Genomic DNA, 13,335 nt, shown 5'->3' on the forward strand with positions numbered 1-13,335 from the left:
ACGAGGCTTGTTTCAGATATCTATGGGAGTTGTTTAAAGTCGGGCGGGGCCAACGAGATCTTACTTACATATCTACTTACTCCATCACCCTCGACAACCATGTGTATGCATTGTGATGACACAAACAAGCGTTAGGAAGCTCAATTTAAAAAAAATTCCAAGTAAATATAGCATGTACAATATATATTGTTTTAATCGGAATAGATCGGAAAACTTGATAGAACATCTGACAGAAACATGTTCGCTTTATTGTTTAAGGTTGTCTGTCTAAGGAGCTAAAAAATGTCTGGAAAAAGATGGTAGTCAAATTACGTGATGTCTGCAACTTGTAATCCCAAGACAAGACGTGAGATCAGATCAAAGAATCACCGCAAATATTTGATTGGTCAGCGGGGCTGGTATGGGAGTACCCACTTCCATAGCGGGGGTGGCCGGCACTTGTTGCCAGGTCCCATGTCAACAAATAAGACGCGCTGCGCTTTTTTACCCTGGTTGAAAGGTCCTCAAGAGTATTGAAATAAACTGTAGGAGGTGTCTATGACACACTTAGATTCGATTCACATGCGCGGAATGTAGTGACGAGTCTGTAAATCACTTGTCACCCCCCACGATCTAACGGTACCACAGTTCGCCTTGATTTAACGAGCGAGCGTGGTGTGGCGGTAGGATGTAAACATTGCCAGTGTGTAGGGAGAGGGATATGGCCGGGAGTAGTGGACACGTGGGTCAGCTGGCTGGACATACTGGATACCTAGTGACATCATGACAGAATATATCGGCAAGGACGAGCACACCCTGCGTTCTCTTGTAAGTTTATGTGTACACACTTCATATGCTCCGCCGAACAAGTTCACATGTTTCTATTGTTTAGGATGGACAACCTGCAGAAACATGTCGATCTCAAATAATCTTCCTAATAGATTTAAGAGCATTTCGCAATTGAAATAAAAGCTATAAACCTCGTGACAATGCGCCGACCTATATCCATGCTGGTCTGACAGAATTATGTAGGCAGAAGACATAACCTGCCGCCTAATGACAGGACACTCTGCTGTCGGGCCGGCGTTACTCGGCAGTATATTTAGTGAATGGCATTGGCTGTAATATGTTTACACACGAGTGGGTACAGGCACTGCTTCAGTACAACAAACGATAACGATATGGAGAAATGAGCATTAAAATATTTGTACTGAATATATGCATTGTTTACATATTGTTTACTGATGATGTTTATCATATGGCGAAATATTGTCCTTTTTATGTGTATGACATTGTTGTGTATCCTTTGATGTGTACGACACAGTTTATTGTCAATGACATGTCAATAGCATTAAGGAAGTGCACAGACATATTCAGTATTTCTTTGTGTTAAAGTATTCATCATCCAAGGAAACAATGCACAGTGAATATTGTTACCTTTACTGTTGCGCCCATAAGATATGTGACAAATTACAGTTCCTATGCCTGAAGTCCAGACATCTTGGTCTAATGATGTGAATTACAATGTGTCAGGTAAACGCAACATTACATTTTATGTGTAATGTATGATGGTTGATTGTGTTTCAGTATTTGCTGGTAACGTAGGTAATTTGACACTGATCAATATTCATGATTTCTGGCATTAACAAAATATAGGCAAGTACTATCAACAGATGACAGCTTGAAATTACAACTCGGTGAAACCAATGGAATATATTTTTGTGTCAACAGCACATTCATATTTGCCACCAAACTTGACTGCAGTATGAGTTTCTCAGATTAAATATTGAGATATGACAATTTGATAAGGTTAGCAAACATTCCTTGTTCAACAGAATAACTGCAAATACATTCTGATCAGGGAAACAAGATATTTGATATGGCATACTTTTGTGACACGCCTCTATAATAATCATTATCATAATCATAATGTAGTGTTTAACGAGTAAATAATTCCGAAATGTGTCCCAACCTTTTTGTTCACTGTCATGTAATGAAGTTAATATATGTGTCAGAGTGTGTTAATGGCTGTCCACAGCAAGCCGTGTGAAGGAAGAAAAACACTGCATGAATGTCGGGAATGAAAGATAAACATGGCCGTCATGATTGAAATCAATAACACTTATCAGAGTCCCTTTTCTTGCAGGGTTACACAAACATATAGAAAATGTCTTGTGAGAAAAGTAATATCTACAAGTTTTATCGGCATGTAATAAACCTTTAATCGATTATCTTATTTATCTTTTTCATTATTTGCTGTGAATACCTGAGCTTGCCTAGGCTTGATGTTTTATACCTGATGTTCACAGTTGTCCAGGGAAGAGGGAAGGTACAGATTCAGTAACATATCTTTGTTAACATTTGTGTTGTGTGTATGGAGTACGAAGGTGTAGTAACCGAACAGGAGAGACTCCATACCTGTCTACCTTAGGACGAGAGGAACAAACAGGTGTTTTACAATAGTGGTATAGGTACATCTCGGGTGCGATGTTAGGTTCACGATGTAGTAGTAGAAGTAGTGATGGTAATAATAGTAGCGGCTGTAGTTGGTTGGTTTGTTGTTTAACTCTGCACTCAGCAATATTCCAGCTATATGGTGGCAGTCGGTAAATAATCGAGTTTGGCCCAGACAATCCAGTGATCAACAGCATGAGCATCAATCTACGCAATTGGGATACATTGACGTGTGTCAGCCAAGTCAGTGAGCCTGACCACCTGATTCCGTTAGTCGTTTCTTGTGACAAGCATGGGTTGCTGAAGACCAATTCTTGTAGTTGAAGGAGGAAACTAAAGTTTGTCCTTGAAGACATCATGTTGAGTGTTCCAGTATTTGGTCTCCCCAGTGTCGGAGGTGTGTTGAGGGGGATGTACATACCATATACACAGTCTCTGACCAGAAAAACATACACACCTATCTATAAGTGTAGTTTGATGTTAAAGTTTATGATATATTAACAGAAAGTTACTTGAAGTATAATTTGTACTGGATTACATTTGTTGTTTACTACTTTGTTTCCATGGTTACCACAGTGCTAAGTATCACTTACAAAGTAGAGTAGACTGAGATTGGCAGTGTTCAAGCAGGTTTACTGCACAGCATGTTGTGAAGTGAGCTCCTGAACATGTACAGGGTGGATCAAGTGGAGTTGTGTCATGTTTATGATAGTACAGCTGCATCACGGAGCTTTGTGGCATATTAGACACCAGCACCCTCTTAACCAAAATTTATGTTTCTTTTCATGTTTAACACTCAGCTGTGTGACAATGTCTTGTAGATAAATAAGTCTGGATCAGACAAGCTTGGGGTTGACATTATGAGCACTGATCCATGCAGTCAGGGTGTAAAGACACAGTGTCAACCAATATGCTAAGTTGGATCTCTATATGCATTAAGCTGCTTCTTCCGACAAGCACAGTTTGCCAGAGACCTAACCCAGTGTTCCAGAGGGGATCACAGGTTATGACAACTTGAGATGAAATAGTCCCTTTCCTATCTGACATTTATGAAACTTTCTCATGTTTCTCTATTTGACTGTTTGCCATATAACCTGTCATAATATTCTATTCATTGCAAATAAGACCACCTTTGTTAAATCAAGTCAGGTATGAACAACCAGGCTCTGTGATATGTTAAATCCACATTCACGTACATTAGGCCAGATACTTTTATAGTTGGTTCACCTTTCAGAGCATGAAGTCCTCATATGATATTCGCAAGAATGACATGTGACAATTACTCTTTGGTTGGTTGAATGATTGACTGATTGAGCAATATTCCAGCTATATGGTGGTGGTCTGTAAATAATCAAGTCTGAACCAGGCAATCCAGTGATCAATAGCATGAGCATCATTCTACACATTTGGGATCTGATGACATGTACCAACCAAGCCAGCGAGCCTGACCACCTGTTCCTGTTAGTCGCCTCTTACGACAAGCATGGGTTACTGAAGACCAGTATTTACTCTTTGGATGCCTCCCTTCTAAAATGAGATCTAAAGAAAAAACAACAAGATTAGATTCTGTTATTGCCACTGCATGATGTGTAAGTAATGATGATTAATATGTATGAATATCCTTATTCTAATGAAAGGTCAGTGATATATTTCTGTGTGTTTTGCTATAGTGAAGCATGGTTTATTTATATATTCATAGGACTAGGAGTATTAGTTTGTTAAAAAAGTAGAATTTGAAATAAAACCCCAGCTCTGCAACCACCTGCACTGAATTTGAGGTCAAACTATATTTCAAACCTTCTCAGGCCAGACCAATTTAATTTCTTGTTTTACGGATTTTTGTCCTCAGAAAACCTAAAGGCAGGAGGGAAATAAATAAAAATATAATCACCAGTCAAAGTAATATTCCTTCTAAATACTCAAAGTATTTTACTTTTGGCAATTTATGAAGTGTATATTGGGCAAAAAACAATCTAAAAAAGAAATTTCTTGTAAGTTTACATTTGTGGCCAATAAAAACATTAGGATTTTATTTTTTTGAGCAGGGAAAATTCTTTTTTTTTTTTCTTCTTATTCTTGAAAAAATATGACAGGCGGATCCATAAAACAAGAAATAATATTGGTCTGGCCTCATTATAAATAAGATGCTTCACATGCAGTGTTTTTACTAAATACTAGTATCTCATTTACTTGGTGTGTATTGCATGGTTTTATGTGTTGTAATATTTATTTCATCTCTGGAGCTGTCTAAAACATTGTTTCATTAATGTACTTGTTAGGCTCCTTATAGACAGAGTGATGCCATGTTAGCATGATTAAAGTGTACAGTGCGTCACTTTCAGCTATACAAACAGTCCTATTTTAACCAGTATGTATACTTCAGTTACCATGACTACTGGCGTTAATCTGTAAGTCATGTATAATTTTCCGGTTTTGTGACAATCCATTTATTTCAAACTGATGACACCAGATACAGGAAATATTGCATGAAGCTGAACATTTGGGAAGATTGTGTAGAACACCTAACGTTATGTATATGCTAGCGATACAGGTTTAGATTCAGTCTAGTGTCTGCTGGGGAGGTGCACCTATGTCAGGGTACAGTACCTCTCCATGTCGCTGCTGATCAAGGCATTGTGTAGGAAACTGCCCCTGTACAAGCTTGTTGTCAAGTAGTGCAATTACCTTGTTCCTGGTTCAGTGGAACAACGGAAGGCAGCACTTCAATAGAATCAGATTGGGAGGATGTACTACCATAGTCGCTTCCATGCTGTATAGTTGAGGGATGGGCTACTATAGTCGCTTCCATGCTGTATAGTTGAGGGATGGGCTACTATAGTCGCTTCCATGCTGTATAGTTGAGGGATGGGCTACTATAGTCGCTTCCATGCTGTATAGTTGAGGGATGGGCTACTATAGTCGCTTCCATGCTGTATAGTTGAGGGATGGGCTACTATAGTCGCTTCCATGCTGTATAGTTGAGGGATGGGCAGTAAGTCGCTTCCATGCTGTACAGTTGAGGGATGGGCTACTATAGTCGCTTCCATGCTGTATAGTTGGGGGATGGGCAGTAAGTCGCTTCCATGCTGTATAGTTGAGGGATGGGCTACTATAGTCGCTTCCATGCTGTATAGTTGAGGGATGGGCTACTATAGTCACCTCCATGCTGTATAGTTGAGGGATGGGCTACTATAGTCACCTTCATGCTGTATAGTTGAGGGATGGGTTACTATAGTCGCTTCCGTGCTGTATAGTTGAGGGATGGGCTACTATAGTCGCTTCCGTGCTGTATAGTTGAGGGATGGGCTACTATAGTCACCTCCATGCTGTATAGTTGAGGGATGGGCTACTATAGTCACCTTCATGCTGTATAGTTGAGGGATGGGCTACTATAGTCACCTTCATGCTGTATAGTTGAGGGATGGGTTACTATAGTCGCTTCCATGCTGTATAGTTGAGGGATGGGCTACTATAGTCGCTTCCATGCTGTATAGTTGAGGGATGGGCTACTATAGTCACCTTCCATGCTGTATAGTTGAGGGATGGGCTACTATAGTCACCTTCCATGCTGTATAGTTGAGGGATGGGTTACTATAGTCGCCTTCCGTGCTGTATAGTTGAGGGATGGGCTACTATAGTCGCTGAGGGATGGGCTACTATAGTCACTTCCATGCTGTATAGTTGAGGGATGGGCTACTATAGTCTTCCTCCATGCTGTATAGTTGAGGGATGGGCTACTATAGTCGCTTCCATGCTGTATATAGTTGAGGGATGGGCTACTATAGTCACCTCCATGCTGTATAGTTGAGGGATGGGCTACTATAGTCACCTTCATGCTGTATAGTTGAGGGATGGGCTACTATAGTCGCTTCCGTGCTGTATAGTTGAGGGATGGGCTACTATAGTCGCTTCCATGCTGTATAGTTGAGGGATGGGCTACTATAGTCGCTTCCATGCTGTATAGTTGAGGGATGGGCTACTATAGTCGCTTCCATGCTGTATAGTTGAGGGATGGGCTACTATAGTCGCTTCCGTGCTGTATAGTTGAGGGATGGGCTACTATAGTCACCTCCATGCTGTATAGTTGAGGGATGGGCTACTATAGTCGCTTCCATGCTGTATAGTTGAGGGATGGGCTACTATAGTCGCTTCCATGCTGTATAGTTGAGGGATGGGCTACTATAGTCACTTCCATGCTGTATAGTTGAGGGATGGGCTACTATAGTCGCTTCCGTGCTGTATAGTTGAGGGATGGGCAGTAAGTCGCTTCCGTGCTGTATAGTTGAGGGATGGGCTACTATAGTCGCTTTCATGCTGTATAGTTGAGGGATGGGCTACTATAGTCGCTTCCATCATTGTATGTCTGTATTGTTAGTTAAGTGTCCTCACACTAAGGGTTGTGTGTATTGTATGTCTGTCTTGTTAGTTAAGTGTCCCAACACTATGGGTTGTGTGTATTGTATGTCTATCTTGTAAGTTAAGTGTCCTCACACTAAGGGTTGTGTGTATTGTATGTCTATCTTGTTAGTAAGTGTCCTCACACTGAGGGTTGTGTGTATTGTATGTCTATCTTGTTAGTAAGTGTCCTCACACTAAGGGTTGTGTACTGTATTGTATGTCTGTCTTGTTAGTAAGTGTCCTCACACTGAGGGTTGTGTGTATTGTATGTCTATCTTGTTAGTAAGTGTCCTCACACTGAGGGTTGTGTGTATTGTATGTCTATCTTGTTAGTAAGTGTCCTCACACTAAGGGTTGTGTGTATTGTATGTCTGTCTTGTTAGTTAAGTGTCCTCACACTAAGGGTTGTGTGTATTGTATGTCTATCTTGTTAGTAAGTGTCCTCACACTAAGGGTTGTGTGTATTGTATGTCTATCTTGTTAGTAAGTGTCCTCACACTAAGGGATGTGTGTATTGTATGTCTATCTTGTTAGTAAGTGTCCTCACACTAAGGGTTGTGTGTATTGTATGTCTATCTTGTTAGTAAGTGTCCTCACACTGAGGGTTGTGTACTGTATTGTATGTCTGTCTTGTTAGTAAGTGTCCTCACACTAAGGGTTGTGTGTATGTATTGTATGTCTGTCTTGTTAGTTAAGTGTCCTCACACTGAGGGTTGTGTATACTGTATTGTATGTCTGTCTTGTTAGTTAAGTGTCCTCACACTGAGGGTACTGTATTGTATGTCTGTCTTGTTAGTAAGTGTCCTCACACTGAGGGTTGTGTACTTGTATGTCTGTGTTATGTCTGTCTTGTTAGTAAGTGTCCTCACACTAAGGGTTGTGTGTGTATTGTATGTCTATCTTGTTAGTAAGTGTCCTCACACTAAGGGCTGTGTGTTAGTGTACAAGGGCTGTGCAAGGGTGTATGTCTGTCTTGTTAGTAAGTGTCCTCACACTAAGGGTTGTGTGTGTATTGTATGTCTGTCTTGTTAGTAAGTGTCCTCACACTAAGGGTTGTGTGTATTGTATGTCTGTCTTGTTAGTAAGTGTCCTCACACTGAGGGTTGTGTGTATTGTATGTCTGTCTTGTTAGTAAGTGTCCTCACACTGAGGGTTGTGTGTATTGTATGTCTGTCTTGTTAGTAAGTGTCCTCACACTGAGGGTTGTGTGTGTATTGTATGTCTGTCTTGTTAGTAAGTGTCCTCACACTGAGGGTTGTGTACTGTATTGTATGTCTGTCTTGTTAGTAAGTGTCCTCACACTGAGGGTTGTGTGTATTGTATGTCTGTCTCCTCACACTGAGGGTTGTGTGTATTGTATGTCTGTCTTGTTAGTAAGTGTCCTCACACTGAGGGTTGTGTGTATTGTATGTCTGTCTTGTTAGTAAGTGTCCTCACACTGAGGGTTGTGTGTATTGTATGTCTGTCTTGTTAGTAAGTGTCCTCACACTGAGGGTTGTGTACTGTATTGTATGTCTATCTTGTTAGTAAGTGTCCTCACACTGAGAGCTGTGTGTATTGTATGTCTGTCTTGTTAGTAAGTGTCCTCACACTAAGGGTTGTGTGTATTGTATGTCTGTCTTGTTAGTTAAGTGTCCTCACACTGAGGGTTGTGTACTGTATTGTATGTCTGTCTTGTTAGTAAGTGTCCTCACACTAAGGGCTGTGTGTATTGTATGTCTGTCTTGTTAGTAAGTGTCCTCACACACTGAGGGTTGTGTACTGTATTGTATGTCTGTCTTGTTAGTAAGTGTCCTCACACTGAGGGTTGTGTGTATTGTATGTCTATCTTGTTAGTAAGTGTCCTCACACTAGGGGGTGTATGTGTCTTGTTAGTGTGTCCTCACACTGAGGGTGTATGTCTGTCTTGTTAGTAAGTGTCCTCACACTAAGGGGTTGTGTGTATTGTATGTCTGTCTTGTTAGTAAGTGTCCTCACACTGAGGGTTGTGTGTGTATTGTATGTCTGTCTTGTTAGTAAGTGTCCTCACACTGAGGGTTGTGTACTGTATTGTATGTCTGTCTTGTTAGTAAGTGTCACACTGAGGGTTGTGTGTATTAATATGTCTGTCTTGTTAGTAAGTGTCCTCACACTGAGGGTTGTGTACTGTATTGTATGTCTGTCTTGTTAGTAAGTGTCCTCACACTGAGGGTTGTGTGTATTGTATGTCTGTCTTGTTAGTAAGTGTCCTCCTCACACTGAGGGGTGTGTGTATTGTATGTCTGTCTTGTTAGTAAGTGTCCTCACACTGAGGGTTGTGTACTGTATTGTATGTCTGTCTTGTTAGTAAGTGTCCTCACACCGAGGGTTGTGTACTGTCTGTCTTGTTAGCAAAGTCCGTCACTGATTGTATGTCTGTCTTGTTAGTAATGTGTCCTCACACACCAAGGGTTGTGTACCGTATTGTATGTCTGTCTTGTTAGTAAAGTGTCCCACACACACTGAGGGGTTGTGTAATGGCTGTATTGTATGTCTGTCTTGTTAGTAAAGTGTCCTCACACACTGTGTGGTATGTCTGTCTTGTTGTTGTGTGTATTGTATGTCTGTCTTGTTAGTAAGTGTCCTCACACTGAAGGGTTGTGTGTATTGTATGTGTACACTAAGGGTTGTGTCTGTCTTCTTGTTAGTAAGTGTCCTCACACTAAGGGTTGTGTGTGTATTGTATGTCTGTCTTGTTAGTAAGTGTCCTCACACTAAGGGTTGTGTATTGTATTGTATGTCTGTCTTGTTAGTAAGTGTCCTCACACTAAGGGTTGTGTACTGTATTGTATGTCTGTCTTGTTAGTAAGTGTCCTCACACTGTTGTGTGTATTGTATGTCTGTCTTGTTAGTAAGTGTCCTCCACACTAAGGGTTGTGTGTATTGTATGTCTGTCTTGTTAGTAAGTGTCCTCACACTGGGTTGTGTGTAGGTCTGTCTTGTTAGTAAGTGTCCTCACACTGTTGTGTACTATTGTATGTCTATCTTGTTAGTAAGTGTCCTCACACTAAGGGTTGTGTGTATTGTATGTCTGTCTTGTTAGTAAGTGTCCTCACACCAAGGGTTGTGTGTATTGTATGTCTGTCTTGTTAGTAAGTGTCCTCACACTTGTGTGTCTTGGTCTGTTGTGTACTGTATTGTATTGTCTGTCTGTGTTAGTTAAGTGTCCTCACACTGAGGGTTGTGTACTGTATTGTATGTCTGTCTTGTTAGTAAGTGTCCTCACACTGAGGGGTTGTGTACTGTATTGTATGTCTGTCTTGTTAGTAAGTGTCCTCACACTGAGGGGTGGGTTGTGTGTGTATTGTATGTCTTGTTAGTAAGTGTCCTCACACTGGGTTGTGTGTATATGTCTGTCTTGTTAGTAAGTGTCCTCACACTAAGGGCTGTGTGTATTGTATGTATGTCTGTCTTGTTAGTTAAGTGTCCCTCACACTAAGGGTTGTGTACTGTATTGTATGTCTGTCTTGTTAGTTAAGTGTCCTCACACTAAGGGTTGTGTGTATTGTATGTCTGTCTTGTTAGTAAGTGTCCTCACACTGAGGGTTGTGTGTATGTATTGTATGTCTGTCTTGTTAGTAAGTGTCCTCACACTGAGGGTTGTGTACTGTATTGTATGTCTGTCTTGTTAGTAAGTGTCCTCACACTAAGGGTTGTGTGTATTGTATGTCTGTCTTGTTAGTAAGTGTCCTCACACTGAGGGTTGTGTGTATTGTATGTCTATCTTGTTAGTAAGTGTCCTCACACTAAGGGCTGTGTGTATTGTATGTCTATCTTGTTAGTAAGTGTCCTCACACTAAGGGTTGTGTGTATTGTATGTCTATCTTGTTAGTAAGTGTCCTCACACTAAGGGTTGTGTGTATTGTATGTCTGTCTTGTTAGTTAAGTGTCCTCACACTAAGGGTTGTGTGTATTGTATGTCTGTCTTGTTAGTTAAGTCCCTCACACTAAGGGTTGTGTGTATTGTATGTCTGTCTTGTTAGTAAGTGTCCTCACACTGAGGGTTGTGTACTGTATTGTATGTCTGTCTTGTTAGTAAGTGTCCTCACACTGAGGGTTGTGTGTGTGTATGTATGTCTGTCTTGTTAGTAAGTGTCCTCACACTGAGGGTTGTGTGTGTATTGTATGTCTGTCTTGTTAGTAAGTGTCCTCACACTGAGGGTTGTGTGTATTGTATGTCTGTCTTGTTAGTAAGTGTCCTCACACTGAGGGTTGTGTGTATTGTATGTCTGTCTTGTTAGTAAGTGTCCTCACACTGAGGGTTGTGTACTGTATTGTATGTCTGTCTTGTTAGTAAGTGTCCTCACACTGAGGGTTGTGTGTGTATTGTATGTCTGTCTTGTTAGTAAGTGTCCTCACACTGAGGGTTGTGTGTATTGTATGTCTGTCTTGTTAGTAAGTGTCCTCACACTGAGGGTTGTGTACTGTATTGTATGTCTATCTTGTTAGTAAGTGTCCTCACACTGAGAGCTGTGTGTATTGTATGTCTGTCTTGTTAGTAAGTGTCCTCACACTAAGGGTTGTGTGTATTGTATGTCTGTCTTGTTAGTTAAGTGTCCTCACACTGAGGGTTGTGTACTGTATTGTATGTCTGTCTTGTTAGTAAGTGTCCTCACATTAAGGGCTGTGTGTATTGTATGTCTGTCTTGTTAGTAAGTGTCCTCACACTGAGGGTTGTGTACTGTATTGTATGTCTATCTTGTTAGTAAGTGTCCTCACACTGAGGGTTGTGTACTGTATTGTATGTCTGTCTTGTTAGTAAGTGTCCTCACACTAAGGGTTGTGTGTATTGTATGTCTGTCTTGTTAGTTAAGTGTCCTCACACTGAGGGTTGTGTACTGTATTGTATGTCTGTCTTGTTAGTAAGTGTCCTCACACTAAGGGCTGTGTGTATTGTATGTCTGTCTTGTTAGTAAGTGTCCTCACACTAAGGGTTGTGTGTATTGTATGTCTGTCTTGTTAGTAGTAAGTGTCCTCACACTGAGGGTTGTGTGTATTGTATGTCTGTCTTGTTAGTAAGTGTCCTCACACTGAGGGTTGTGTACTGTATTGTATGTCTGTCTTGTTAGTAAGTGTCCTCACACTAAGGGCTGTGTGTATTGTATGTCTGTCTTGTTAGTAAGTGTCCTCACACTAAGGGTTGTGTGTATTGTATGTCTGTCTTGTTAGTTAAGTGTCCTCACACTGAAGGTTGTGTACTGTATTGTATGTCTATCTTGTTAGTAAGTGTCCTCACACTAAGGGCTGTGTGTATTGTATGTCTGTCTTGTTAGTAAGTGTCCTCACACTAAGGGTTGTGTGTATTGTATGTCTGTCTTGTTAGTAAGTGTGCTCACACTGAGGGTTGTGTACTGTATTGTATGTCTGTCTTGTTAGTAAGTGTCCTCACACTGAGGGTTGTGTACTGTATTGTATGTCTGTCTTGTTAGTAAGTGTCCTCACACTGAGGGTTGTGTACTGTATTGTATGTCTATCTTGTTAGTAAGTGTCCTCACACTGAGGGTTGTGTACTGTATTGTATGTCTGTCTTGTTAGTAAGTGTCCTCACACTAAGGGTTGTGTGTATTGTATGTCTGTCTTGTTAGTTAAGTGTCCTCACACTGAGGGTTGTGTACTGTATTGTATGTCTGTCTTGTTAGTAAGTGTCCTCACACTAAGGGTTGTGTACTGTATTGTATGTCTATCTTGTTAGTAAGTGTCCTCACACTAAGGGTTGTGTGTATTGTATGTCTGTCTTGTTAGTAAGTGTCCTCACACTAAGGGCTTGTGTGTATTGTATGTCTGTCTTGTTAGTTAAGTGTCCTCACACTAAGGGTTGTGTGTATTGTATGTCTGTCTTGTTAGTAAGTGTCCTCACACTGAGGGTTGTGTGTATTGTATGTCTGTCTTGTTAGTAAGTGTCCTCACACTAAGGGTTGTGTGTATTGTATGTCTGTCTTGTTAGTAAGTGTCCTCACACTGAGGGTTGTGTGTATTGTATGTCTGTCTTGTTAGTAAGTGTCCTCACACTGAGGGTTGTGTACTGTATTGTATGTCTGTCTTGTTAGTAAGTGTCCTGACACTGAGGGTTGTGTACTGTATTGTATGTCTGTCTTGTTAGTAAGTGTCCTCACACTGAGGGTGTGTGAGTTGTGATACAGGGAGGAGGTAATCTGATCTATCTAACACCCAATCTTTTCAGGTGAAGGGCCATTATGTTGGGAACAGTGCCTGTAATTACTGCCCTTGAAGCAGGGCAGGGTTAGTATGGTGGACTTGTCCTTCACTGTAGGCTGCAGGGGAATAAAGGCATGGGTTCTCAGGCTGGGCTGGTATTGTTTTACCGTGTGACAAGTGACTTGTTGAGGCCACCATGCTGGCTTCAGTCATACACTATAGGTACATGTATCACAATAAGCATAATGTAGAATCTATGGCAGAACAGTTAGGTTGTTTCTTTGTGTTTTCCTGCTGAGAAAGCCTGTCATTCCCTGCCCAAGAAGGACA

The 13,335-nt window shown here is 40.9% G+C and overlaps 1 protein-coding gene across 2 annotated transcripts in view; it reads left to right on the forward strand.

The window, feature by feature from the left end:
• The first annotated feature begins 626 nt into the window (after window positions 1-626).
• The window catches only part of LOC124286977, a 76,303-nt gene continuing 63,594 nt past the window's right edge, over window positions 627-13,335 (forward strand). The window contains exon 1 of one of the 2 annotated variants that reach the window (XM_046723436.1): window positions 627-807. In XM_046723436.1, coding sequence (XP_046579392.1) covers window positions 763-807 — 45 coding nt within the window. In that variant the 5' untranslated portion in view covers window positions 627-762. The remainder of the gene's footprint in view (window positions 808-13,335) is intronic. The other variant, XM_046723437.1, reaches the window with a different exon arrangement.

The sequence above is a fragment of the Haliotis rubra genome, unplaced genomic scaffold (assembly GCF_003918875.1).
Source record: "Haliotis rubra isolate DU_JTF1 unplaced genomic scaffold, ASM391887v1 Scf397, whole genome shotgun sequence".
Classification (NCBI taxonomy): domain Eukaryota; kingdom Metazoa; phylum Mollusca; class Gastropoda; order Lepetellida; family Haliotidae; genus Haliotis; species Haliotis rubra.